This window comes from Pseudorasbora parva, chromosome 2 (genome assembly GCF_024679245.1).
Source record: "Pseudorasbora parva isolate DD20220531a chromosome 2, ASM2467924v1, whole genome shotgun sequence".
Taxonomy (NCBI): domain Eukaryota; kingdom Metazoa; phylum Chordata; class Actinopteri; order Cypriniformes; family Gobionidae; genus Pseudorasbora; species Pseudorasbora parva.
In genome coordinates, this window is record NC_090173.1 from 12,918,928 (window position 1) to 12,945,418 (window position 26,491).

Consider the following 26,491-nt stretch of genomic DNA (forward strand, 5'->3'; position numbering starts at 1 on the left):
GTAACTTTTATTCTGAGTATATTTAAAATGAATTACTTTTTACTTTTACATGAGTAAATTTTTAGACGGTAATTTTACTTATACTTAAAGGTGCACTATGCAACTTTTCGTCCACTGGAGGGCGCCTATTCTAAACGGCTCGCGAGTATCGGGACTTTTATTATGACGGGACGGAACACAGTCGCCGGGCGCACGCACTTCCGCTTTTTCCTGTCAGGTAAAAACAGCTATTTTTTATCATATCAGACACATTTAAGGGGCCAAGGGCTTCGGCCATCCGTCCACTCTCTTCTCTGAACTGAAATGAAGTAGTGGGCTGTACTTTCCACACGATTGACATCAGCTTCAAGTACGCCAGGTTGGTTGGTGGTTATGTTGCCCGCATACCACCTCCCATGGCCGAGACTGGTATTACGATACCTGTCGGGCCAGGGCTAGTAATGCTAATGCTAATTAAGGTTGATATCCCTGCAGCACTACAAATTGACATTTTTTTATGACATCATCGCAAGTGTTTTATGCAACACTACATACTTTTGAATTAAAAACTGAGGGGGTTGGAGGACCAGTTTGTCTGACGATAAATTGGTAGGGAAGCGTAAATCAAACATAAACTGTAACACTCAAAATTATGAGAAATTATTGTCTACAACAAATCTGCCTTTATCTGACTAAAGAAAAATTAGAGATATTAGATAATTATCACATGCTCTCAGAGTTCGGGAAACAAAGAGAGATCATGAGTTTAAATAATTGTTCTTCCTGTTTGGCTGCAACACCATCAAATCTTACAGACTAAACCAGATTCTCAAGCTTTCTAAACGTCACTAACATGAGATATAACATGTGGAGGTAAAGAAACGTTGATACTCTACCAAGATAATCAAATGAAAAGCGTATCATCAACAGCAGTTGGATAAGTGCAATCATGCAGACCAGCGCAAAGCGATCTGTAAATGAAAAATATCTATTTTAATAGCATCAAAAAATCTAAAAGTGTAATAATACAATGTAATGTATCATACAACAGTAATAGTTGAAATGTGGAAAAGGCATACTGTGATTCAAAAATCTACTTGACTCATAATTTAACTCTCTTTCCATTAGTCTCATTTCACTCTGCAGTTTGTTGCCTTCAGTGTTTGGGAGTAAGTAACTAGTTTGTAACAGAGTTATGTAATTTATTTGCAAAATAAATATAACTATAGTCCGAGAAAAATGTGTAATTTAATTACAGTTACTTATGAAAATGTTACCAGTTACAAAGGGGGTTACATCTGAGTATTTTCTGTAAGCAAGGATGTTGAATGATGATAATTTGTTGCTTTGCCTGTTTTGATGTGTACAATGTCTCCTGCCATTTAAAGGCTGTTAAGTAAAGTGATGCTTTTCTGATGATTTTGATATGTTTTCTTGTTTGAGTTTGCAGTGCACCCCGTCTGTCAAATACATCAATCCCCATTGCCGCTTAAAGCTTTAGGCATTAGCTTTAGTTGCCACCATGGCAAATGATAAAAACGTGATATACAATAGGCCTACTGGAAATTTAAATAAGAAAAGGCCGCAATTATAATAGTTCAGAGCAAAACATGTTTGCCTACTATTACAATGCTATTTTTGAGATCGAAGAAGTCAAGTCTACAATGCTATCCAATGTCGAGCCTGAGGAAACATCTCCAATGATGAATGTTAACCTTAAGCATTAACTAGTAGACAAATCTCTCAATTAGTTTGTCCCATTTTGACTTACAAATTAGAGCTATTTAACTACTCTATCTGTGGTCCAAAATTTGGTGTTGGAGGATCATGACATTAGAACAGAATTACAGTTGATTCACATTTCCTCAAATGTTTAAAGATGGATGGATTTGCCCTGAAAAAGAGTCAATATCTTTGCCTGACTGGTGTTTTTCCAGTATATGTTGCTCTTTCTAATTTTGCTATATTTTTCTATGGAAGAAATAGAGTAGTATGTAGGTCTGAATTCTGCAATTGACTGACATCTGCTGGGAAGATGCCTTTAAGATTATTCATTATGTGAGATTCGCGACACGGCCCAGGATAAGCGGAAGATAATGGATGGATGGATGGCATTATGTGAGATTGTTTAGTAAATGGAGATTAAAATTGACCATATTTATCCTGAAGTTGTGTGTCTCAAGAGACAGTAATGCTGTAGATGAAAGATGATTACTTTAGGGTAATTTAAGTAGGCTATATCAAAGAAAGGTAGAGTCACTTTTCTGGTTTGTGGTTTTAACTAATTCATTCATCGTATGCCTTTTCCTCTGTCCTTATACACTATATTGCCAAATGTTTTGGGGCCTGCCTTTACATGCACATGAATTTAACGACATCCCATTCTTAATCCGTAGGGTTTAATATGGAGTTGGCCCAACCTTTGCCTCTATAACAGCTTCAACTCTTCTGGGAAGGCTTTCCACAAGGTTTAGAAGTGTGTTTGTGGGAATGTTTGACCATTCTTCTAGAAGCTCATTTGTGAGGTCAGGCACTGATGTTGTATGAGAAGGCCTGGCTCTCAGTCATCCCAAAGGTGTTCTATCGAGTTGAGGTCAGGACTTTGTGCAGGCCTTATTGTGCAGGCTTCATAGTCATGTTTCAAGTTCCTGGTCTTGTCATGCGATTCCCTTGTCCTCATGTAATCTAGTCTCTTGTGTTATGCTCCCATTGGTTGGTTTAGTTATGTGACATATTCTGATTGGTTCTCGTTTCATGTGTCTGGTTCTCATTGGTCTCATTACCCTGTGTAACCCACTGTTTGGTGTGTTATCAAGTCATGCTATGTTTTAGTTCAGTCTGTTCAAGTCTCCTTTGTCATGTTTAAGTCAAGTTTTACTTTACTTTGGTTTGTTTTGTATTCATTCACGTCTTGATTGATAAACTGCACTTGGGTTCATCTACACTCACCTCCACTGGAATCCGTTACAAGTGTCTTGTTGGAACAGGAATGGGCCACCCCCAAGCCTTTCCCACAAAGTTGTTGGGAGCATGAAATTATGATTAGTGTGATTGGTCACTCCAGAGAACACGTCTCCACTGCTCTAGAGTTCAATGGCGGCGTGCTTTACTCCACTGCATCCAATGCTTTGCTTTGCACTTGGTGATGTAAGGCTTGTATGAGCCGCTCGTTCATGGAAACCCATCCCATGAAGCTCTCTACTCACGGTTCTGGAGCTAATCTGAAGGCCACATGAAGTTTGGAGGTCTGTAGATATTGACTCTGCAGAAAGTTGGTGACTTCTGCGCACTGTGCGCCTCAGCATGCGCTGACCCCGCTCTGTGATTTTATACAGGTGTGGTGTGACAGGCAGCGGGGCGAGGGACCACGAGAGCGGGCCGGTGATTAAGGTTCACGAGTGCCAGCTGCGTGGCACACCGGTCTCGTCTCGCGGCCATGTGACGGGAGCATATAAGGAGGAGCAAGTGCTGCGGAAGACGAGAGAGGACCAGGCCTGGAATTTATGTTATGGTTTGTTTTACGTGTTATTATGTGTTTGTGGGCAGTCGTCCGTGAGGGGCTGCCCACGTTTTATTTTGTGTGTTTGCGGGCAGTCTACGTGAGGGGCTGCCCGCGGTTTTACTTTCATTTTGTTTATTTATGTTGAATTAAAGTTTGTTGAACGTTCGCCGGTTCCCACCTCCTTCCTTCCCATCTACGAACCTCATTACACTGGTCCCTCGCCCCGCTGCCTGTCACACCACAACAGGTGATCACTTTGTGGCTGAGTTGCTGTTGTTCCCAATTGCTTCCACTCTGTTATAATACCAGTAACAGTTGAGCATAGAATATTTAGTAGTGAGGAAATCAAAACTAATTGCACATGTGGCAACCTATCAAAGTACCACGCTTGAGTTCACTGAGCTCCTGAGAGCAACTCATTCTTTCACAAATGTTTGTAAAAGTGTCTGCATGCCTAGGTGCTTGATTTTATACACTTGTGGCCATGAAATGATTGGAATACCTAAAGTCAATGACTTGTAGGGGTTTCCCAATATTTTTTGGCAATATAGTGTATAAAGCTGTCAATGATAAACATGATCAATGTTGTGCAAAAAACAAAACAAAAAAAACATTGGGACTAAATACTTTTATAGAGCAGTTGAAATATATAAAAAGTTATTTTTAAAGCCTAATAACATCAGGAGGATAATCATACCTTTTTCATTTTCCAGCGCTTTGAAGTAAAGATAGTACATGGGGAAAATAGCTGCATTCACAACTAGCATGATAACTAACCGTATTATATTACCAATCCATTCTGAACCTGAAAAACATTTGCATTATTTCGTATATTAGCATTAATTAATTATACAGAGGTTTAAACCTTAATTTGAGCATTAATGGTAAAAAAAAAAAAAAAAAAACATCCATTTGCACATTCTTCACACAAGTTAGTTTGAATATCTCATTAGTTTTGACTGGACAGAACCATCAGCATTAGTTAATATTCTTTATGAGAATAAAACAATTTAGGAAATCAACTATAGTCCTGAAGACTCAGATATCTCTATTCTTTTTTAAAGGCATCACATTCAGACTTATAAGATAAACTCATTATGTCTAACAGAAGCTTGAAAATATAAACAGCAGTATATTGCTTCATCATTACAGCAAAAAGCTCAACATAAAATCCTTATACTTACAAAAACGTAGACATGTAAGGTACCATTCCTGATCCGACAGCATCACGATCAGTGGTAAAGCTCCAGTGATAAAAAATGCTAAATATGGAGAAAATACATTGGGCTTTATAGCTAGATATATTAAGCTAGATATTATTCATTAAATTTCAGGTTTATTCTCTGCGTGTCATGAGTATGAAGGTGATTATTGCACATCTGGGGGCGTGTTCACAAAACACCTTAAGGCTAAAAGTAGCTCCTAACTTGCCAGAGGAGAAACTCTTAATAATGGGTGTGTCAGACCTAATTTTAGGACTCCTACATTTTTTGTTCTAAGAGTATTTCACAAAGCATTTTAGCACTAAAACTAGCTTGTGAATCCACAAAACGCTCAGAGTAGTCAAAAGGACTCCTAAGTCACTTAGATCAAATCACAAACAATTATAATGGCTGTTGCTGCAATCCGCCCAAAGACACTATACAACATTGATGAGACAGTGATAATTAATGTATCTACAAAATATATGTAAGACTACCTGTAGTAGTTGTTGTTACGAGTTCACAGTTACAAATAATTGAATAAAGTAAAAAAATATAAGTGTATTTGACATGCTGTCCGAAGCGATCGAGGGCTTCAAGCTCTGAATTTTCTCTGAGTTCTGCCCATTAGTGACACTTAGGCTACTTTTTAAAATCTTTATTTGAATATGGCAACATTCTTATTTTAAACATTGTATTTGAATATAGCAACATGAAACCTTGTTAAACAAAATACTTCTATAATTTAGAGAGACAGAGATAAAATGTTTTGTAAATACAGCCCCTGATTATTATAATCACATTATACATACTGTATTACAGTAAGGCATGCAAGTTAATTAGGCTAAGTTAGATTAGTTGGATTTGTATCCAGTATTTTTATCTTTTCTACATTTTATATATAGTTTCTCATAAATGAGACCATACATTTACCTATTTTAGCAGTTCCAAAACTGTAGAATGTAAGAATAAATTGTAGTAAAGGCAAAACACGAGAGCTTGCAAGCTCCCAACCCTCTAATATATGTTTTACCCGTCCACGAGTCTCTACATTGCTTGACCTCTCCAAAATGATGTTAGTTATTCCTAAACACAAAATGAATGATCAAAACACACATAAATACTGCATACACATTTGAAAAAGTGATCATGTAAAGCTGAATGAACAATAAGAAAACTAAAACACCACTATATCAACTAAAGCCCCGTTTCCACCAAAATTACCCAGAACAATTTGTACCAGGAACATTTTTTATAGGAACTTTTCTCCCCCCCAGACCTGCAACTGTCTGCGATTCCACCGCGATTTAAAGTTCCGTGAAGATTAGGAAAATTAGTCCGGTGATGTAGGACTGCGCGCGACTGCTCCTCCAAGTCGATGACGGACAGTAATAATTTTTGCGCGATTACTACCTGTCATTTTTTGTCATTCCGATTGAAAGATTTAGTGGACTGTTTACATGAGACATTATCTAAACCGATCTGGTGTTTACATGTGATGACTTTCAATCGCAATCATTTTGTGACATGCAGTTTGTCTGCCGCATCAAAAATGTCAACGCTGTCTTCTCCAGCAGCTGGAATGTGTTAACTGTAGCCATAGCAACTCTTAACCGCCACCAGGACTAATACAGTATTATATTATAAGCTATTTATTTGTTGTAAAGTGTAATAATCATCTCAGAAAAAAAATCAATTCTTCTGTCAGGCGCAGTTAAAGTAAACTGTCTGGGGCAATATATACGTTGTGTAACTATTCCAACATTATCTTCATAACTTACGAAATAAAAAGTTTACCCCTCAGAAAAATGAACTTTCCTCTCTTGTCAACAGGAGCGCGGCGCGCGCTGTCATGTCATGTAAGGACGCACACTTAAAAGTAATCAGGTCAGGTCGTTTACATGGTGAAAAATAGACTGTAAAAAATGAATTACGAGTATGGAGGAGATTCAAGCTGTGCTGCTTTTGCTGGTTATGTATAGGTTTACTAAAGAGGTAATTAACAACGACAGAAAAGAGCACTATATGCAGATTCAGCAGCATGCAGCATATTCAGAAAGCTTGTAAAGCTAGTTTTAAAATGACAATGTATATTATTATCAGCTATTATGGACATAGCACGAGAGATGGCTGAGGCGAGCGCGCGCCATCAGACAGAGAGCAAGACTGATATTTACTGAACGTAGACCGAACCTCGGAAAAGACTTTTAAAAATGCGGTTGAAATAAAATGCTGCGTGAGCTAAACCAATCAGCATGTTCAGCGCCCAAGTCCCGCCCTCGAAAGTTCCTGAACTTTGAAAAAGTACTACCTCGCGAGCAGGGCCGTTTGGAGGGGGACATATTTACTCGGAACTTCATTTAGACCCTGATTCCTGCGGTCAAAACACACCGAGTACCACCCCAAAGTTCCTGTGTAAAGTTACTGCGGTGGAAACGCGGCTTAAGAGTGCAGAAGACAAATAATGGATATAAGAAATCATCGCTGAAAGCTGGTTTATGACAATCCTGTCATTGTGTTGGGGGGCTGAAAAAACTCTGCATTCTGTCCTCTGTAAAAGACAAAACTGCAGCTATGGTGGGGGTTCCCTTTCTGTCAGTCACATTCAATATTACATATGGGGTCTTTAAACTCCATTGAAAATATAGTTATGCAAATTATATTGCATTTCTGTCAAAAGATCCTCATAAATATTACACACTGCACCTTTAAACAATGTGGCACTGGACATGAAATTGATAATGCACTGAAACTAGCAAAAAACACTTGCCCTGTATGATAAGGCCCATGGGGTCTCACTTCAGATACCCAATCGTCTCAGAGTAGTAAAAAAAAAAAAAACAGCCAAGGAAATTGGCGAGTAAGATTTGCATGCCGAGCCACTCTTCCGGGCATATGGGTATATAATCATTTGAAATCACTCTTTCAGCCGAGTCGTTGTTTTGTGAACGATCGTTCTTCCAATTTGTCTCTAAAAAATGAAAGCCTGCTTGCTGGTAGTTCTGTGGTGTTTTCAGTGGTGTTTTGCCAAAGTATTTGCACAGATTAAGTGCAGTAAATTCTTCGGCAATAAAAGAGCAGTTTCCCCAAAAGAGCAAAATGGACTGCTAGCACCTTTTCAAAGAAAAGGAGGACAGCAGAAGGGAAAACAGAGGTTAGCCTACAGTATAGTGGATGCTATCACCTTGGAGTACCAATCCCAAGGCATGCCGCGCCCTCTCAGAGTGAAGGATCGCTTCACTGTGTTGCCTCCTCCTGGGCATTGGTATGCAGTACCGTGGTGAGGGACCGCGAGAGCGGGCCGGTGACGTAATGGTAATGAGTGCCAGCTGCGCGACACACCGGTCTCGTCTCGCGGCCGAGTGACGGGAGCATAAAAGGAGGAGAAAAGGCAGCGAAAGACGAGAGAGGACCAGGCCTAGATTTATGTTATGTTTTGTTTATGTTTTGTTGTGTGTGCGGGCAGTCGTCCGTGAGGGGCTGCCCGCGTTTGATTATGTGTGTGTATGTGCGGGCAGTCGTCCGTGAGGGGCTGCCCGCGTTTGATTATGTGTGTGTATGTGCGTGCAGTCGTCCGTGAGGGGCTGCCTGCGTTTGATTATGTGTGTGTATGTGCGTGCAGTCGTCCGTGAGGGGCTGCCCGCGGTTTAATTGTTTTGTTTATTTATTTTGAAATTTAAGTTTGTTGAACGTTCGCCGGTTCCCGCCTCCTTCCTTCCATCAATGAACTTCTTTACAGTTACTAATACACGTGAGTATTTCCATTTTGCATGAAAGCTCTTCCTGACAGTCTGCACTTCACTGAACAAGTGCAGGCGCACACAAATGCTTCAAACAAACTGAACGCAGTTGAGAGGGAGACCACTTTCAGTGCAAAAACATTAATTTAGCTAAAATATCTGCAGTTGGACACTACATTTTAGTTTTAAACAGAGGCGGACAGTAGTGGAGTATTTTTACTTTCCAAGTAAATAATTTTTTTAAGTATATAATAATAATAATAATAATAATAAATTTTATTTATAATGCACTTTATATTAAACAAAATCTCAAAGTGCTACAGAATTTAAAAAAAAACAATCAACAACAATAAATAAATAAAACTGAAAAATAAAATAAAATAAAGAAGTAGCAAGTCAATTAAAAGCTCTGCTAAAAAGGTGGGTTTTAAGACCACGCTTAAAAGTATCTATAGTCTGTGGAGTCCGCAGGTGGTCAGGGAGAGCATTCCACAGACTGGGGGCTGCAGAGCAGAAGGCCCGATCCCCCATAGTACGGAGATTGGTTGTGGGAGTTTTGAGGCGATACAGCGAAACAGAGCGGAGGTTACAAGTGGCTGTTTGTGTGGTGAGGAGTTCCTTGAGATAGGAGGGAGCATCACCATGGATGCACTGGTGGGTAAGGAGAGAAATCTTGTACTCGTTCCTGAACGACACAGGAAGCCAGTGGAGTGATTTTAGAATGGGAGTGATATGGTCGTATTTGCGCACCCTCATGAGGATCCTAGCAGCGCTGTTCTGAATACACTGCAGCCTCTGGAGATTTTTGCTAGGGATGCCAATAAGGAGCGCATTGCAGTAGTCCAGCCTGGAGGAGATAAAGGCATGGACAAGCTTCTCCGCATCAGCCAGTGATAGAATGGGACGAAGTTTGGCAATGTTTCTGAGGTGGAAGAAGGAGGTCTTATACAGGTGTTTGATGTGCGCTTCAAAAGTAAGCTGTGATTCCATTCTGACCCCCAGATTGGTGACTGAAGTGGAAAGTGGAATGACCTGATCAGAGAAAGCAATGCTGGTGATAACGGACTTCTGGACCTGAAGTGGAGTGCCGACTAGGATAGCTATCGTCTTGGAGCTGTTTAGCTGCAGAAAGTTTTGCTTCATCCACGCCTTTATCTCATCCAGGCAAGTGATCAAAGTGGATGGTGTGAGGTCAGCAGATGGAGATGAACTTGTCCTAAAGTAAAGTTGAGTGTCATCAGCATAGCAGTGAAAAGAAATCCCATGCCGGTTGATGAGACGGCCAAGGGGGAGCATGTAGAGTATGAACAGGGTGGGTCCGAGCACAGAGCCTTGAGGGACACCACAGGTGACATTGTGTGACAGGGATGTAGCTTGTCCTAACGCAACGTATTCAGTTCTCCCAGTGAGATAAGAAGAAAACCAGTTGTGGACCGAGTCAGAGAGACCAATGGTGGAATGTAAACGGTGAAGGAGGATGTTATGGTCAACTGTATCGAAAGCTGCAGTTAAGTCCAGGAGGATGAGAAGGGATGGGGAACCAGCATCTGCCGCCATCAATAGATCGTTTGTGACCCTGACCAAAGCTGTTTCTGTGCTGTGTCCTGAGCGGAAACCAGACTGAAATTTCTCATAAAGATGGTTATGCTCCAAATGGACCTGAAGCTGTGCAGCAACAACTTTTTCCAGCACCTTAGAGAGGTATGGGAGGTTGGAGATGGGCCTGTAGTTGTCATTAACATCTGGGTCTAAAGTAGGTTTTTTCAGAAGTGGTCTGATGATAGCAGTTTTAAGAGATGAAGGAACATGGCCAGCCTGGAGGGAATTATTAATAATCTTGGTAATAAATTGACTTAAGACACTGAGGTTAGATTTTACCAAGGCTGTAGGAAAAGGATCCAGTGCACAGGTGGATGGTTTCATTTTTCTGATGATGTCCTTAACCTCGAGCTGTGTGATGATGGAGAAGCAGCAGAGATGTTGGAAGGTCCCTGGCTGTGGATCAACAGACGGGACAGGCAGAGCGGAGGTGCTAGATAGAAGCAAGTGGATGTTGTCTACTTTGTTCCTAAAAAAGGTCATGAACTTATTGCACCTCTCTTCTGTGGCTTCTGAAAAAGAGTGAGTTTGCGGTTTGAGGATGTGATTTATAGCGGAGAAAAGCTTCTTGGAGGTTCCAGGGTTATTGTTGATGATGCTAGAGTAGAACTGTGACTGAGCATCTCTCAAAGACCTTGCGTAGGCCTTCTGATGATCTCTATAGGCTTGCCTATGAACAGTGAGTCCTGAGAGCTTGAGACGCCTCTCAAGTACGCGCCCAACCATCTTAATCTTCCGCAGTTCGCTGGTGTACCAGGGTGCTGAGCGCGAGAATGTGACCATTCTAGTTATGACAGGTGCGTGAAGATCTAGAAGGCTGCTCAGAGACTTGTTGTAGAAGTCAACCGACTCAGAGACTGAGGAGAGATCAACAGAGGAGAATTGCTGAAGGTCTGTAGTTAAAGAGTCTTGGTTAATCTTTTTCAGGTTCCTGAAGCAAATTTGACGGGAATCTTTGGTAAGGGAAGAGGGGCGTGGCAGCTCCAATGAGATGGCCTGGTGGTCAGACACACCCAGATCATACACCAAGAGGTTTCTAATATGAGGAGAGTTGGAAATGACCAAGTCCAGAGTGTGCCCCCTAGAATGAGTGGGTCCATCCACATGCTGTTGGAGATTGAGGCAGTCCAATAATTGCAGAAACTCAGCTGCCAGGTGGCAGGAGGGGGTATCTACATGAATATTAAAATCTCCTAATATTAAAATGTTGGCAGAAGTAGAGCAGAGTGTTGTGAGAAAGTCATGCATCTCAGAGATAAAAACTGAATTTGTTTTTGGGGGCTGATAAATAAGCAGTATTGTCAAAGAAAAAGGGGGTTTACATTTAAAAGCAAGGTATTCAAATGATGACACTGTGGGCAGAGGGAGAAAAGACAGCTCCAATGATTGTCTATGAATTACAGCTAAGCCACCACCACGACCAGTGTAGCGGGCTTTCTCCAGGTAGCTGTAACCAGGAGGACAAGGCATCAAGTGCTGCGTAAACTGCAGGCTGATGCCATGTTTCTATTAAGCACATAAGTTCTAATCTCTTATCAATGATGTGGTCTTGGATGAAAGATGACTTATTTGTGAGGGATGGTGCATTAAAAAGTTCTATTTTGAGCGTTGATGGGGTGGTGAATCTCGTTATTGGCCATAAAACACTAAAATCCACTCCACGTTTTCTGTCATGCGCTGTGCTAAAAGATCTCGCGGTGTTTCCCGTGCAATCCAGTTTAGATTGGTGAGATCTCGCGGTGATTCCCGTGTTACCAAAACGGAGAGCAAAACTGTTGTGATGACGCGGCAGATGTGCGACGGAGGTCCAGATGGATGGTATGGCTGATGCAGAGTTTTCAGGCTGATGATAAACTAGCCCGCGACGAGAGCCTCTATGGATGTAACGCCGTCTGCGCAGAAGTCCAAGTTCCTTAATGACCGCGATGCACGCCGGAAATGTGCAGTCGTTGAAATTTAGCAGCTGTGGGATAGAATATTTAAGCTTCATGACGGCCGCTGGAAGGTTTTGACTAGCGCTATGCATTATAGAAACACAGAGCTGGAACACTGTCAGGCACAGCGAGATGATGGTCCATACCATAGCAGAGGAGTGTATGCGCCAACTCCCAGCAATTCCAGCAAACAGCCGATGTTAGAAGAGATAGCAGGGGTGGGTAAAAGTCTTTGAAATTAGGAGAAAACCCGTAAAAATCCGTACAAAAAAGGTTTTAGATGTATAAAAGTCCTCTCCTGTCATGAGGGAGTCCATTCAAACTGCCAACTGTCAACAGCCAACTGTCAACAGCCGAGAAGAGTTATCTGAGACGATAAGAGCCAAGCAATATGTCCCAAAATTAGCACTGACTGAATGTACTAGTTACTGACAAAAAATAAAATTAAAATAAAGTTTATAATTAATGTATATAAACTAAAATCGGGTGGAAAAGCGGCGAACAGACAACGCCAGCGTCCTCTCCCCCTCGTTGCTAGGATACCAAGTATATGTACTTTATCTGCGCTCTTCTTTGGAAAACTTTTACTTCACAACATTCCAAAACATGATATTGTAATTTTTACTGCACTGGGTTTCATATTGAATATAAGTTAATACTTAATTACATTAAAAATGTAGTGCTGTATAATTTTACTCAAGTAAAAGTAATTAAAATTTTACTTGAGTACAAGTAAGAAAGTTGCTATATGTTTAATCTAATTAAGATTTAAAGGTAAAAAAAAAAACACTTTTATTTATGAAATGTAGTGCAGTAAAAAGTATGACATTATATATTATGCTTTGGAATGCAGTGAAGTAAAAGTTTTCCAAAGAAAAACTGATAAAGCATATACTTGAAAAATGTACTTGAGTAGAAAGTAAAAATACTCCTGTAACTGTCTGGCTCTGGTTTTAAATGGCAACATGTAATTCAAGTGTGCTATGAGTATCCCTCGTTCCCTGGTGGAGGAAACAGACGTTATATACTGCCTGCCATAGCCTTGAACTACCCTTCTGAATGGATGGGGCAACATCTTGGCTCCTCATAATAAACCTGAATTAGTGAACTGCAGGACAATTTATTGGCTGTTTTTTTTTTTATATATACTACTGAGAGATGATTGTGGATCCCTCCCAAATGAGATGCCATACTTCTATGTTATCATTTGACATAACATCTCTGTTCCCTCCATTATAGTTATGGTTACATCAGTAACCAGGACATTCCTTCCTCAGTGATCAATGTGGTAAAATGGCCATTAAAAATACTGACTGATGATCTGTACAAAAGTGTCTCTTTATCAAATGTTCCTACCTTTAACAACTTTAATGAGACAGAGCAGAAGCATTAACACAAAGAGGACTGTTATCATTGCTTTATCAGCTTCTGTATATTGTGCAATTGTTGTCCAGCTGCGTCTGAGAAGAACTAGAGCAAAAACACATAAACCAAATGTTAATAATTTTATCTGCATTTACCTAATGCTGAAAAGCAGGATGATTAGAGAAAATGCTGTGCATTAAAACAGAATGTATCACAGCTCACCTTATAACACTGAAAAATATATATTTTTTATGGACCAACAACAGAAAATATTATTAATGATCATAAACCTTAATGTGGTTGACTATTTTAATTTACTGACCTGAAAAAAACAATACTGTATAAACAGAAATTTGTATATCAATACTTGAAGAGTCAATCCATCTTCTAATCACGTCTGTGAGAAAAAAAAGATAATTAAATCATTATTTAAAATCATTAAATAATAACATACTAAAACTATTTCAAATGTCTTTATGTGCATCACATTTTGAATAATCACTGACTCATTTAAAGCTACAATGTGTAACTTTTTTAGTTTATTCTTACCTTTACACCGCTAGATGGGGGAAAATATCACACAGTGTAGCTTTAAACAAATGTATATTTTAATTCAGTTTTTTTAAATATTTGATTACAAAAAAAGCAGAATAAACCTGGAAAGTCCTTTAAATACGGCGCAGCCCAAAACAGCATCAGAGGCCTCGTAAAGTAAAGAGTACAACAGGAGACAGTCTCATGCAGAGATCCTGAAACAATAAGAGTTTAATGAAAAACTGGAGGAAAGAAAAACATTTTTTAACTTCCATGAGTCAAACAGTTAACACTGAAATACATTTCCAATTATCTGGTTAATAAAGCTTAAAATCAAATTTCATATTGGAGTCAACCGCTTTACTGAAATACTCACCTTCAGCCAAACCCCAGAGAATGAAAGCAAAAAACAAAAACATATTTGGGCAAAACACCAGCAAAACCTGAAGACGGAAAACTAGAGAAAAGATACAAAAACACCATCAGTGAGAAAAAAAACACAAATTAAATTGGATAAATAAAAATGTTTGAACATGAAAGACCTTCATTGTGACCTTCATGTGATCTGCAGTAGATTATTAAGCAGAGCAGAAGTGCAGATCCAGATGCAAAAATACAGAGAATCAACACCATTATGTGTGAAACAGAAAAACCTGTGAAACAGACATAAGTCTTAATTTTCTCAATGAAATGAATGGTTATGATACCTTGGTTGTTTAGACAGGGCCCCTTCCTTGTCAATGTGTTTATATTCAAATCTGTCAGATTTAATTGTATTTGTTACTCACCCAGTTGCTCCAGTTGTACAGTTGCATTGGCTGAAAGTCCTCCAGCAAACACTTGACACATGTAAACTCCTTTGTCCTCAGTTCTGACACTCTTCAGTCTGAGAGAGAAGTTTCCTTTGGGGATTTCATCAGTGAAGAACTCAACTCTGTCTCTGTATTGCTCATCTGATGAATCTGGAAAAGCCTCTTTGTTTTGGTAGAGCAGAACCAGAATATCTCCATCTTCATCTGTTTTCTTCCATGAAAGCTCTTCAATGTGTTCAGGTGTGATGTGAGAGTCTACAGAGCAGTTCAGAGTGACGTCCGCACCCACAGACGCAAATATGGACAGACTCAATCCTGATACTAGCAGACGCTCTGAAAGAACAATGCATCACAGTGACAGTTCCGTTTAGTCATACAAATTATATAAAACTATTTTTGTTCAGACTCACCAACATATTTTATTTGAACCTCAGTCTCTCCAGAATCCTGCTGACTGTAAACTGTACATGTGTAATTGCCCTCATCTTCAGCTCTCAGATTGTCCAGACGGAGGGAGAAGTTTCCATGTTGAATCTGATCAGTAAAGAAATGAGCTCTATGATGATAATCCTGATGCTGGTTCTCTGGTCGACTCTCTCCATCCAGAAACAGATGAACTACAGTCTCTGAATCTGTTCTTCTCCATTTCACCTCCAGACCCTCCATTGGAAAAGGTTCATCAACATAACAGGACAAAACCACTGAAGATCCCAGAGGAGCAACCAGAGGAGCAGAGGGACTGTGTATAACCATCCCTAAAAATGCCACATTACTTTGCTTTTTAAAATAAAGATAAACACTACAAATATCAAATCTGAAGTACAAAAAAAAAAAAAAACATTTAGCAATGATTTTTACCCCTAATTAAAATCACTTAAAAAAAACACTGTAGTTAATATATTTACAGACACTGTATTTAATCATTTAATCGAATTAAAGAATTCAAACACAAACACATACATACCATCACAGATCCTCATGACTTCAGCTATAAAAATAAACATAAGCAGGTTAAGGAGCATATTCACATGAAAATCTGACGATCTTCTCTCTGCATTATCATTGAGCAGCTGTAAACAAGATGAAGTAAAATGTTCACATTTACTTTCTGCTTTCATCAGGAAACAAACCAGATCAACCAGTTCTAATCAAAGCAGTTTTTTTCCTCATTCTGATTCCCTTGCATGATGTCACATGTTGGTTGCAGCAATAAAGAAAATGTCTCAAGGTTACGTATGTAACCTATGTTCCCTGAGAACAGGGAACGAGACACTGCGTCCTAGAAGGCTTCGTGGAACGCCTCCAGCGTGACAGATGTCTGAAGCTACTATCGAATCACGTCACTCATAGTGACTGGCGACTGCCCATGACATCATCAATGTGTGACCAGGAAGTATATAAGAGCGCCTACCAAACATGACACCATCTTTAGTCTGAAGGGACTGTTTGGCAGACAGGCCCCGAGGCATGGCAACGAGACGCAGTGTCTCGTTCCATGTTCTCAGGGAACATAGGTTATTTACGTAGCCTTGAGACGTTCCCTTTCGAAAGGGAACTCGCACTGCGTCCTAGAATGCTTCAGGGAATGCTATACCAACGCCGCCATGCTGAGGGGAGTGCATGCCAACTGGCAGTGATAACTGTCAGGATTAGCAAATTAAACTTGAAAAGCCTAAAGTAAAGCGCTTTACTAACCCTTGATAGCGAGGGGAGTTTGCTCGATCTTAGGATCTACCGAGCACTTATCTTACCGAAGTGCTCAGGAGGCCATAAGGCCTACGGAATGATCCACGCGAGGGGCCTGCGACCGTCTGATCAAACTCAGGCGGCTGTGTGCTCATAGACGACCCTCAGAGAGGGGAGCATCTGAGTCTGCCTGGTGGGTTACCCCCAGCTGTAGGATAAGCTACCAAAGGTTCTAATTCCATAAAGAACTGGTAATAGAAGTGCCTAATCTTGGGAACATTGCCTTCAAGGAGGCCCGGAGAGGCCTACTACCTGATAGTACGTTTTCAAGGAGGCCTAAGAGGAGCCTACCACTTGATAGTAATTCATGCGGACTGCCAGCGCATCCAGACTCGCCTTTATGGAGGCCTAGAGAAGCCTGCCACCTCAAAGCAAGCTCTCAGGGAGGCCTGGTGAGGCCTACTACCTGCTGGCAATGCATGCTTACTCCCCAAGCAGCTGAATTCACCTTCAGGGAGGCCTGATAAGGCCTACAAACTAATAGCCTGTTGTGAGGCATTATGGATACTTCACCTTCAAGGAGGCCCAGAGAGGCCTACTACCCGATAGCAGGCTATCTGTCCAGTTGCCCTGCATAGGAACGGGCCTTCCGGGAGGCCCGGGTAGGTCTACTACCTGATAGAAAGCCAGCCTTCAGGAAGGCCTGGTGAGGCCTGCCACCTGCCAGCAATATATTGCTTAACTGCCAAGGTGACTGAGTTCAACCTCAGGGAGGCATGGTGAGGCCTACTACCCGATAGCCTGTAAGGCTAGGTGTCCAGATGTCATATGTCTGACTTCACTTTCAGGGAGGCCTGGCAAGGCCTACTACCTAATAGTGAGTCATGCTACCTTCAGGGAGGCCTGGTGAGGCCAACCACCTGATAGCAAGTCATGCTAGCTGCCTGTACAGACTCGAGAACTCGCCTTCAGGGAGGCCTGGTGAGGCCTACCACCTGATAGCAAGCCTTAAGGGAGGCCTGGAAGGGCCTACTACCTGCTAGCAATACCTGCTAACTGTCAAAGAGAATGAGACACGGGAACTCATATCCAGAGTCGCCTAGTAAGGCCTACTATCTGGTGTTTCATCTACAGGGAATCCCGTCTCTGTATCTCGCCTTCAGGGAGGCCTTGTGAGGCCTACTACCTAATAGCAAGTATCATCTGGCTTGTTATAGAGACTTGGACTGTCAGGATCTGATTTGTAATTAAATGAGTGAACCCCTCTGGGTGCCGGTCAGAGCACAATTTTATAAATGATGAGGAGACAGGAAAGCAGGTTTAGGTGATGTATTGATGAATTATAGGTCACAGAGGTACAGATATTACATGCAGTAGAGGCATTAGTTTGTGGGTCAATTACTAACACCTTGAGGGAACTGCTGTATCAAAGAACAACGAAACAGGAAGAAAATGTCCTTTCAGCGATCAGGTAACCGACAAAAGGTTCAGCAGGCAACGGCAGACTCTCTCACTTGAGTGCACGTTCTGAAAAGGCAATGCAATGTCAAAATAAAAGCCCTCTCTTAGAGGAGCCTTTACAACAGCCGCCCCCAAAGATGAGAAGCATCTTTGTATACAGGAAAGGTGACTCTATTCAGGAGGGTGAAGAACTTCCGGATCCTGAAGGCAAGGGTGGTAGTACAACCAGGCGGGCGACTGGTCTAGTATAGACCTGACCCTTGATCTGCACATCTGCTGATCTGATATGGCCATCAGGACTCCGGTGTATCTGAACCACTTTCCCTACAGGCCATAAACCTCGGGGCAACTGAGGGTCAACAATCATGACAAAGGTATGCTTGCGCAAGTCAGGGGGTGAGGCTTGCCATTTTTGTCTGATCTGCAAGCTGGGAAGGTAATCACGGATGAATCTGCACCAGAATCGATCTGCCAGGATCTGGGAATGTCTCCATCTTCTGCGACTTAGTATCTCCGATTCTGGGTAGATCACTTGAGGCAACGACCCATCCGGCCGCCCCATGAGGAGGCAACTAGGGGTCACTATCGGACACATCGGAGGACACATAACCCAAAGGTTTCGAATTGAGGATAGCCTCAACTTCCAGCAAACTTGTCATCAGGACCTCTTCCGGAACTGACTGGGAACCCAAGACGGTGTACAATGCTGACTTGACCGATCTAACCTCCCTTTCCCAAACTCCACCAAAGTGAGGGGCTGATGGAGGATTAAAGGAGAAGTGGATCTTCTGGCGAGCAAGATGGCGTTGCAAGTCCGGAGCTAAGGCCGCAAATGCTTCTCGCAACTCCCGCTCACCTCCACGAAAGTTGGTCCCTCTGTCTGACAATAACTGCGCTGGGGTCCCTCTCCTAGCGATGAACCTCCTGAGGGCCATAAGGAAGGAATCAGTGTCCAGGCTGGGGAGTAAGTCTAGGTGCACGGCTCTCGTGGTAAGAGAGCTTAAAAAAGAATTTAAAGAAAAGAACTTAAAAAGAATACCCCAGCGCTTCTCTGTACGCCTTCCCACCCTGATTAGGAAAGGACCAAAACAATCCATTCCACATGAATGGAAGGCAGGCTTGTAAAGCTGAAGCCGAGCAGAGGGTAGATCAGACATCTGAGGCACCGAAGGTTGGGACCTCCACCGACAACATTCCGGACAGGTGTGTTGAAACCGGCGAACAGCTTCGCGTCCTCGCAGGATCCAATAGCTCCTCCTTATCTCAGCAAACAACCTCTCCGACCCAGGATGATGCAGCTGGTTGTCGTGATGTTGAATGATCAGGCGAGTAACTGGATGCTTCGGGTCCAGGACTACAGGATGGAGAACAGCATCTGTGAGATCGGTTACTCTCCTCAAACGACCACCAACTCTAATCAAGCCACTAGACGGATCCATCTCAGGGGACAAGGCGACTAGACGGTTACTAGGTTTAACTGACTTCCCTGACTCTAACAGGTGATAATCTTCCGGGAAGGATTCTTGTTGGACCTGCTTAAGAACATAGGCTTCAGCTCGAGTATAATCTGAAGCGTTTGGGACTCTGTCCGGCTCACGGTCACCTCTAAGGTCACGGGCCGTGACATCCAGCAAGTCTAACCAGTTGGGAGAATTCCATCTATCTGGGTGGCTGCAGGTGGTAGGTGAGGCAATAACTCCACAAAAGGTTGACTTTCGTAACTCCACTGGATCCTCCCCAGGCTCAGAAGAAGGAATGACTGGCCATTCTCGAGGATCAAGGAGAAGGAAAGGGGGGCCTTGGGACCATCGGTTCGGGGTGGCAACATAGGAAAGAGATCTCCCTTTCGTGAGGTCATCTGCAGGGTTATCGGCCGAACTAACATAACGCCACAAGCACTGCTCTGTAAGCTCCTGAATCTCTGCAATCCTATTGCCAACGAAGACTCTGTAGCGACATGATTCTGACTTCAACCATTGAAGGACTGTAGTCGAATCTGTCCACAGTACGGTAGACTGGATGGTCAAGGTCAACTCGTTGGCCAGCAACTTTGCAAGCTGGGCTGCAACCAGGCTCCCACAGAGCTCCAGTCTGGGGATGGAATGCACTCGTCTAGGGGTTACCCGAGACCGAGCGAGAAGGAAGGACAGGTAGGTCCGGCCGGCTGGGTCAACCGTACGGAGGTAAGCTACAGCTCCGTAGGCTTGCTCAGAGGCATCTGAAAAGATATGGACCTCGTGTGTAACTCCACTAATCCCAACTGTAGGGGGGACATAAGGGCGAGGAAGATAGACACTAGGAAGGCAACGAAGTTCTTCTTCCCACTGCTTCCAGGAATGGAGAAGGTCAGGAGGTAAGTGAGGATCGTCCCATTCCCTCTGCTTGTTCCAAAGGTGCTTGACGATCACTTTCGCACGGGTGGTGTAAGGAAGGAGCAATCCCAATGGGTCGTACTGTGTGGCAAGGACCCTATAAATATTCCGCAAGGTAGGGGTCTCATAGATCACAGGCCGGTGCTTATAAGACAAGGTATCAGACTGCCAATTCCAGCTCAAACCTAACATGGACTCAGAGACGTCGGTCTTCTCCTGTGTCAGCCACAGCTCCACACTGGTAGCTCGAGCGTCGGGAGGCAGGTGACTTAAGACGGCAGGTTCATTACAAGCCCACTGCCGAATCTCGAATCCAGCTCCAGAAAGGATAGTGCGCAAGCGATCAATCAGACTCTGGGCGGCATCAGCAGTAGGTAGGCTCTGGAGGCAGTTATCAACATAGAAACACCTCTCCACAGAGAAACAGATCTCCTCATCTGTCAGGGGGTGTTGACGGGTCTGGCGCTGAAGTGCATAGATAGCACAACAAGGACTCGAGGTGGTACCGAAGGGTAGGACTAACCACTCAAAAGTCTGGGGAGCCTCATCCATCTGCAAGTCTCGCCATAGGAAGCGGAGTAGAGGACGATCTTCCGGCAGGAGGCGAACCTGGTGGAACATCGCCTTAATATCCCCACTCACTGCTACAGGACGTTCTCGGAAACGAAGGAGGACACCTATCAGCGAAGCTCCAAGGTTAGGTCCGGGCAATAGGTACTGGTTAAGGCTCTGACCTCTGTACTGATGGGAACAATTGAAGACGAGACGGGACTTCCCATTGTGGCTAATCAGGTGGTGCGGAATGTACCAACACTCTGGGGTATCAGGAACAGGTTCAGGGACTACACGGACTGCTCCATTCTCCAGGAGTTTACGCATCTCTGTTCGGTAGGTCTCGGCTTTCTCAGGATCCTTCAGCAGCCGTCGTTCCACGCTGCGGAGGGTAGGCAAGACTGAATCTCTCGGAGCACACAGCACAGGCATGTCTCTACGACGAAGAAGGGGGGTGGCAAGACGATGAACACCCTCTATCTCGAGGGTCTCAGTCTTGAGGTCCAAAAGCTGAAGAGCTGCCTGGTCTTCCTTGGAACGTGTAACTTCATGACACTCACGGGAAGGAATGGTATCTAACTGCCACAATCTCTGAACATGGTGAAGGAGTTCATCTTGGACGTGAAACGAAGAGGTAAGCAGGCACTGGCGAGGAATAGAAGGGCAACCCTTAGAAGGAACAGGACCCTGTAGTGTCCATCCTAAACGGGTACGAACAGCAACTGGTGCACCCTGGCCGCCCCATCGAACCGGCTCAGTTGGGGTTATCAGATGAGGCTGATCAGAACCAATAAGGAGCAATGGTTGGACATCTGTAAGGGTACGGAGGGGAAGGCCTCTCAAATGTCGGTATTTCTGCCTTAACTGCTCCACAGGATAGGTTTGGCGCGACAAGTTAAGGCGATCAGCTGTAAAAGCATGACTGATCTGATAACTGTTCTGTGGTCGGGAGACTGCAGATATCTGAAAGGATATAGAACGACCTCTAATGACCTGAACATCGTCTCTGACGGTTCGTAACGGAAGATCCTCTGGAACCCCCTGAATGCCTAGGGCTTCAGCGGCAGTGGAGAGCAGGATTGTTCGCTCCGATCCATCATCCAGTAGGGCAAAGGTATCCAAGGTACGATCTTCATAATGCAGATGCACTGGAACGACCTTAAGCATTACACGGCCACTAACAGAGGGCTTATCACAGAAGAACCTATCCGAGGAGTAACTCGTAAGGCAACTCTTCTCCACAGTAGCGGAATCCTCTGTAGAGGAAGGACTGACATTAACATCATGAAGGGAGCGAAGATGTAAGCCATGGCAAAGACTGCAGGGCTTCTTCAAGTCGCATCGGGCAGCATGGTGGGATCTGGCACAACGCCAACAGCGATCGTGACTACGGATCCATGTCTTTACTTGATCAGTGGTAAGCTGGGCGAAGGAAGCACACTGACTCAAATAATGCTCAGATGCGTCACAGAATGGACAATAGCATTTCTCTCTGACAGGCTTAGCTGGCTGGACTGAATCTTTACGAGGCCTGGAAGTCTCAACTGGTGAAGGCAATGAGGATGAGGATGTGGCTGGGGATGTTCCAACTCCATGCAGAACAGTAACGGATCTCTTGACAGCATGGGAGCTCTTTGACATTAACTCTGCATCGTAACTGTGACACCATGTCTCGTAACGCAGCCAATTAGAGAGGTCGACTAGGTTAGGGGAAGACCCAGGTTGGCGAAACATATGGCGGCAAAACTCTGCTCTCTGCTCAGGGGGAAGTTTGCTTAGTAGGCGTGCGACGTGGGAACCACAACTCAACTCCAACTCACCATCACGTCCTAACGTTCTCAACAGACCGACTAGGGATTGGACTTGAAGAGCAAATCTCTGGAAGGCGGGGATATCACCTCTTCTAATGTCAGGACTATCAAGGACACTAGTTATCCTCCTCAAGGCTAACTGATGTGGCTGGCCGTACTTTTCACAAAGTGCCAACATAGTGTCCGTGAAGGGAGTAGGCGAATTCAAGTTAGCGTCGGCTATCATCTTAGCCTCCTCGAGCTTAAGGTGATCTACTAAGATCTGGTACTTAAACAGCTCAGTGCCATCTGGGGGGAGCAGGTTTTCCAGTGCTATGCGAAGGCGAGCGAACTCACTAGGATCTGGACGAGTAAATTTAGGAATTGTGGGAGGGGGACCACGATAGACAAACTCAGAAGAAGGAACCACACGGCGCACCCTAGGCTCTGTCTGAGGAAGGCAAGCTGGGAGACTAGGATAGGCAGGCGCTGACTGGCTGTGGACAGGCAAGGGCATGGCACTAGGAGTGAGCAACTCCCTAAGGTCCTGAGGAGTCGGAGGTGGCGGGAACTCACCAGCGTTTGGCACGCTAGGCCAAGAAGGACGCGACTGGGTGGTAGGGAGCACAAAGGGATACTGCTGAGACTCTGGTACCACAGGGCGGTAGGAAGTAGCTGCACCAGACAACTCGAGGTCACTGAACTGTCTCACTAAAGCTGCTTCCGGCTCAGGCCAAGGCGGCAGAGGAAGATCGGGGAAAGGACCACTGTCGACGACAGGAGTGGACACACAGGGATGGGCTGGAGGATTAGACAACCGCGACACAGAGGGCAGCAGTGACGAACGAGGTTGCCCTCTGGCTTGGCTAAGGTCTGCTCGAAGTGACTGCGCTGCTATGACTAACTCTCGCACCTCTGCATGAACTGCTCTCAACTCTTTCAGGTCTGCTTGGAAGGCTGCACGCTCGTGGCGCAGGTGCTGTAGCTCGCTGAGGTTAGCCGAAGCTACTAAATCAGCCGTCGGAGGCGAGGAAATGACTGGCTGAGGACCCACAGCAGGCTGATAAGGCTGACGACTGGAAGACAAGATCTGCGAGCGATTAGTACGGACACGGTCACCACTATGAGATGTAACATGAGGCTGCAGTGACAGGGACCAGGTTGGGACAGGCGTCTCCATGGTGCGGAAAACATCAGGCTCTGAGGCAGGTCTGTACCGGGGAAGATGCACCTCATACTCCTCTAGATAGGTTGGAGGGCGAGTAAGACGCTTCGGACGAGCTCCGCCAACAATCTCCTCATCAGAGTCCATCCTATCAGAAAGGAACACTCATCCAGCTCGAAGGACCACTTGTTATAGAGACTTGGACTGTCAGGATCTGATTTGTAATTAAATGAGTGAACCCCTCTGGGTGCCGGTCAGAGCACAATTTTATAAATGATGAGGAGACAGGAAAGCAGGTTTAGGTGATGTATTGATGAATTATAGGTCACAGAGGTACAGATATTACATGCAGTAGAGGCATTAGTTTGTGGGTCAATTACTAACACCTTGAGGGAACTGCTGTATCAAAGAACAACGAAACAGGAAGAAAATGTCCTTTCAGCGATCAGGTAACCGACAAAAGGTTCAGCAGGCAACGGCAGACTCTCTCACTTGAGTGCACGTTCTGAAAAGGCAATGCAATGTCAAAATAAAAGCCCTCTCTTAGAGGAGCCTTTACAACATGGCTGTTAATTAACGATGCTGCTGCTCATCATCAGGGAGGCCTGGGAGGGCATACTAGCTGATGACAAACATTCTGTACAAACCAACACCATTGGGAGCATAACTAGGGCCCACAGGAGGCCTCTCGAGGCTATCTCCTGTTGCAGCTGCCACTATTGCTCAAGCGTTGTGACTCTATCCCAGGGAGGCCTGCTAAGGCCTACTACCTGTCAGGAGTCTACTAAAAAACACATACCCCTAAACTCTATACAGGGAACTAAGGTCTGTAGAGAAATACATTTTAGTGTTATCCACACAAAAAAATGACAGACCATCTCACCTGCGGCATGTAGGGCGAAGACTCACCGCACAGTTCTCATATGACCATGGTGTCTACCACCCTTGCATACCTGAAAGAGGTGCCCTCACTAATCAAGTGAAAGCGGGCCGATATCTTTCCACCCAGTCCTAGACCTGATGTAAGAAGCACCTGGGGAAATGATGAAGAAGAAACATGAAGGTCAGGTTTCTTCTTACAGGAGTCTCACCTCTCATGCAACCTACTCCTCCTCAGAGGGGGCGCATGAGAGGTGATACTCCCGCCTGCCTGGGTGCGGATCCTGGCCTGGTACGTCTGAAACACCACCATGGTGTGAAAAGCTGTAACAGCCTGACCTGCTGTCATGTATGCCCCGCCATTAATCTACAATGTCGTAAGAGAGGAGATGGCAGAGTTGGAGCTCTGTGTTGATGCCTACTCATATGCAAGATAGTTCGCAAACGTCTCGTCAATCGGCAGCATCTGGGAAACCCATGATGTGTGCCAGTGCCCAGCCTTGGCATGAGCGAGACCACATCACCAGTCCCAGATGCTGAACTCCCTTCCCTAAAGAGGAGAGCTAGACAAGAACGGAGCGATCTTGGAAAACCGCTCTCAATTTATACAAACAGCAGTGTAAATGTGTAAAACACAAACTGACTGTGCATGCTCTTTATCCCAGGCAGTAAATAACTGAATTTTTATTACCTTAATTTGTTTAAGCAATTCAGACAGAAGAGTCCCTGATGACAAAAAAGATAGTGTCATGTTTGGTAGGCGCCCTTATATACTTCCTGGTCGCACATTGATGATGTCATGGGCTGTCGCCGGTAATTAGGAGTGACGCGATTCGATAGTAGCTTCAGACACCTGTCATGCTGGAGGCGTTCCCCGAAGCGTTCTAGGACACAGTGCAAGTTCCCTTTCGAAAGGGAACTTGACAGAAAAAGGCAGCAGCTACTTTTATTAGAAACAAACTCAAAACTCAAACTGTGTCCAAATTCGCATACTATCCATACTAAATAGTATTCGAAAACAGAATTAGTATGTCCCAAACCATAGTATGCTGAAAAGAGTAATCCAAAGATACCCGGATGGTCTAATATTTCCACTCTAACAACCAATATTGCCCACAACCCACACTGAGTGTGGATGAGGATTCATTGGCTGGAGTTTCATCGGAACCTGCAGCATTCTGGGTTTAGGACAAGACATATTTTAAAATGAATTTGAACTAAACTCGCTTGCTCAGACTTACACACCCTCCAGAAGCTTGCATTCTGTGAGTGAGCAACGCCTCATGGTTCCATTCCAAAGAGGCATGAAATCACTCTCAAGGACCTTTTCCTGGACCATTCCCACCTGGTGGAATGACCTGCCGATCTCAATTCATGCAGCTGAGTCTGTAGCCATTTTCAAAAAACATCTTAAGACACATCTTTTCCATTTGCACCTGACCAGTATAAAGACTAGCACTTAACTATCCAATTCAATTTTCTGTTTGTTTGTCTTCTGAAAAATTATTTGTGTACTGTGCTCAATTAACTGGGACTTCTTACAGTTCTTACAGGTTGTTGTCCTTGTTTTTTTTCGTTGCTTCTATTGCTCTCTCCTTTTTGTAAGTCGCTTTGGATAAAAGTGTCTGCTAAATGATTAAATCTAAATGTAAAAAAATATATCTGTATATATGTGAGAAGTGCTGTTAGCAGAGTTATTAAAAGCTATGTCCACTATTGCATAGACTCGACTCATTTAAACAAGAGGTAACGCGCACAATCTTACTAGGGGTGTAACGATAAATCGTTAAACGATATATCACTATATAAAAATATGACAATATGTATCGTTGATGGAAACAATATGATCTACGTTACAGAGTTGTTTTATCCAAGGCTCAACTTGCTGTAGTAGGCCTATTTATAGGGTATAATTCACC

At 43.7% G+C, this 26,491-nt stretch overlaps 1 protein-coding gene across 1 annotated transcript; it reads right to left on the reverse strand.

Moving 5' to 3' along the window:
• Positions 1–663: 663 nt before the first annotated feature.
• Positions 664–25,295, reverse strand: LOC137048663 (uncharacterized). The gene is made up of 14 exons (XM_067426868.1): positions 25,264–25,295; positions 15,632–15,737; positions 15,078–15,422; positions 14,644–15,000; positions 14,410–14,508; positions 14,232–14,312; positions 13,978–14,070; positions 13,644–13,718; positions 13,313–13,426; positions 5,617–5,769; positions 4,666–4,743; positions 4,179–4,286; positions 876–950; positions 664–671 (listed from the first exon to the last, which is right to left on the reverse strand). Exons 2-14 carry the CDS (start codon positions 15,687–15,689, stop codon positions 664–666), a joined length of 1,644 nt encoding a protein of 547 aa, XP_067282969.1. The 5' UTR covers positions 15,690–15,737; positions 25,264–25,295.
• Between the last annotated feature and the right edge of the window lie 1,196 nt (positions 25,296–26,491).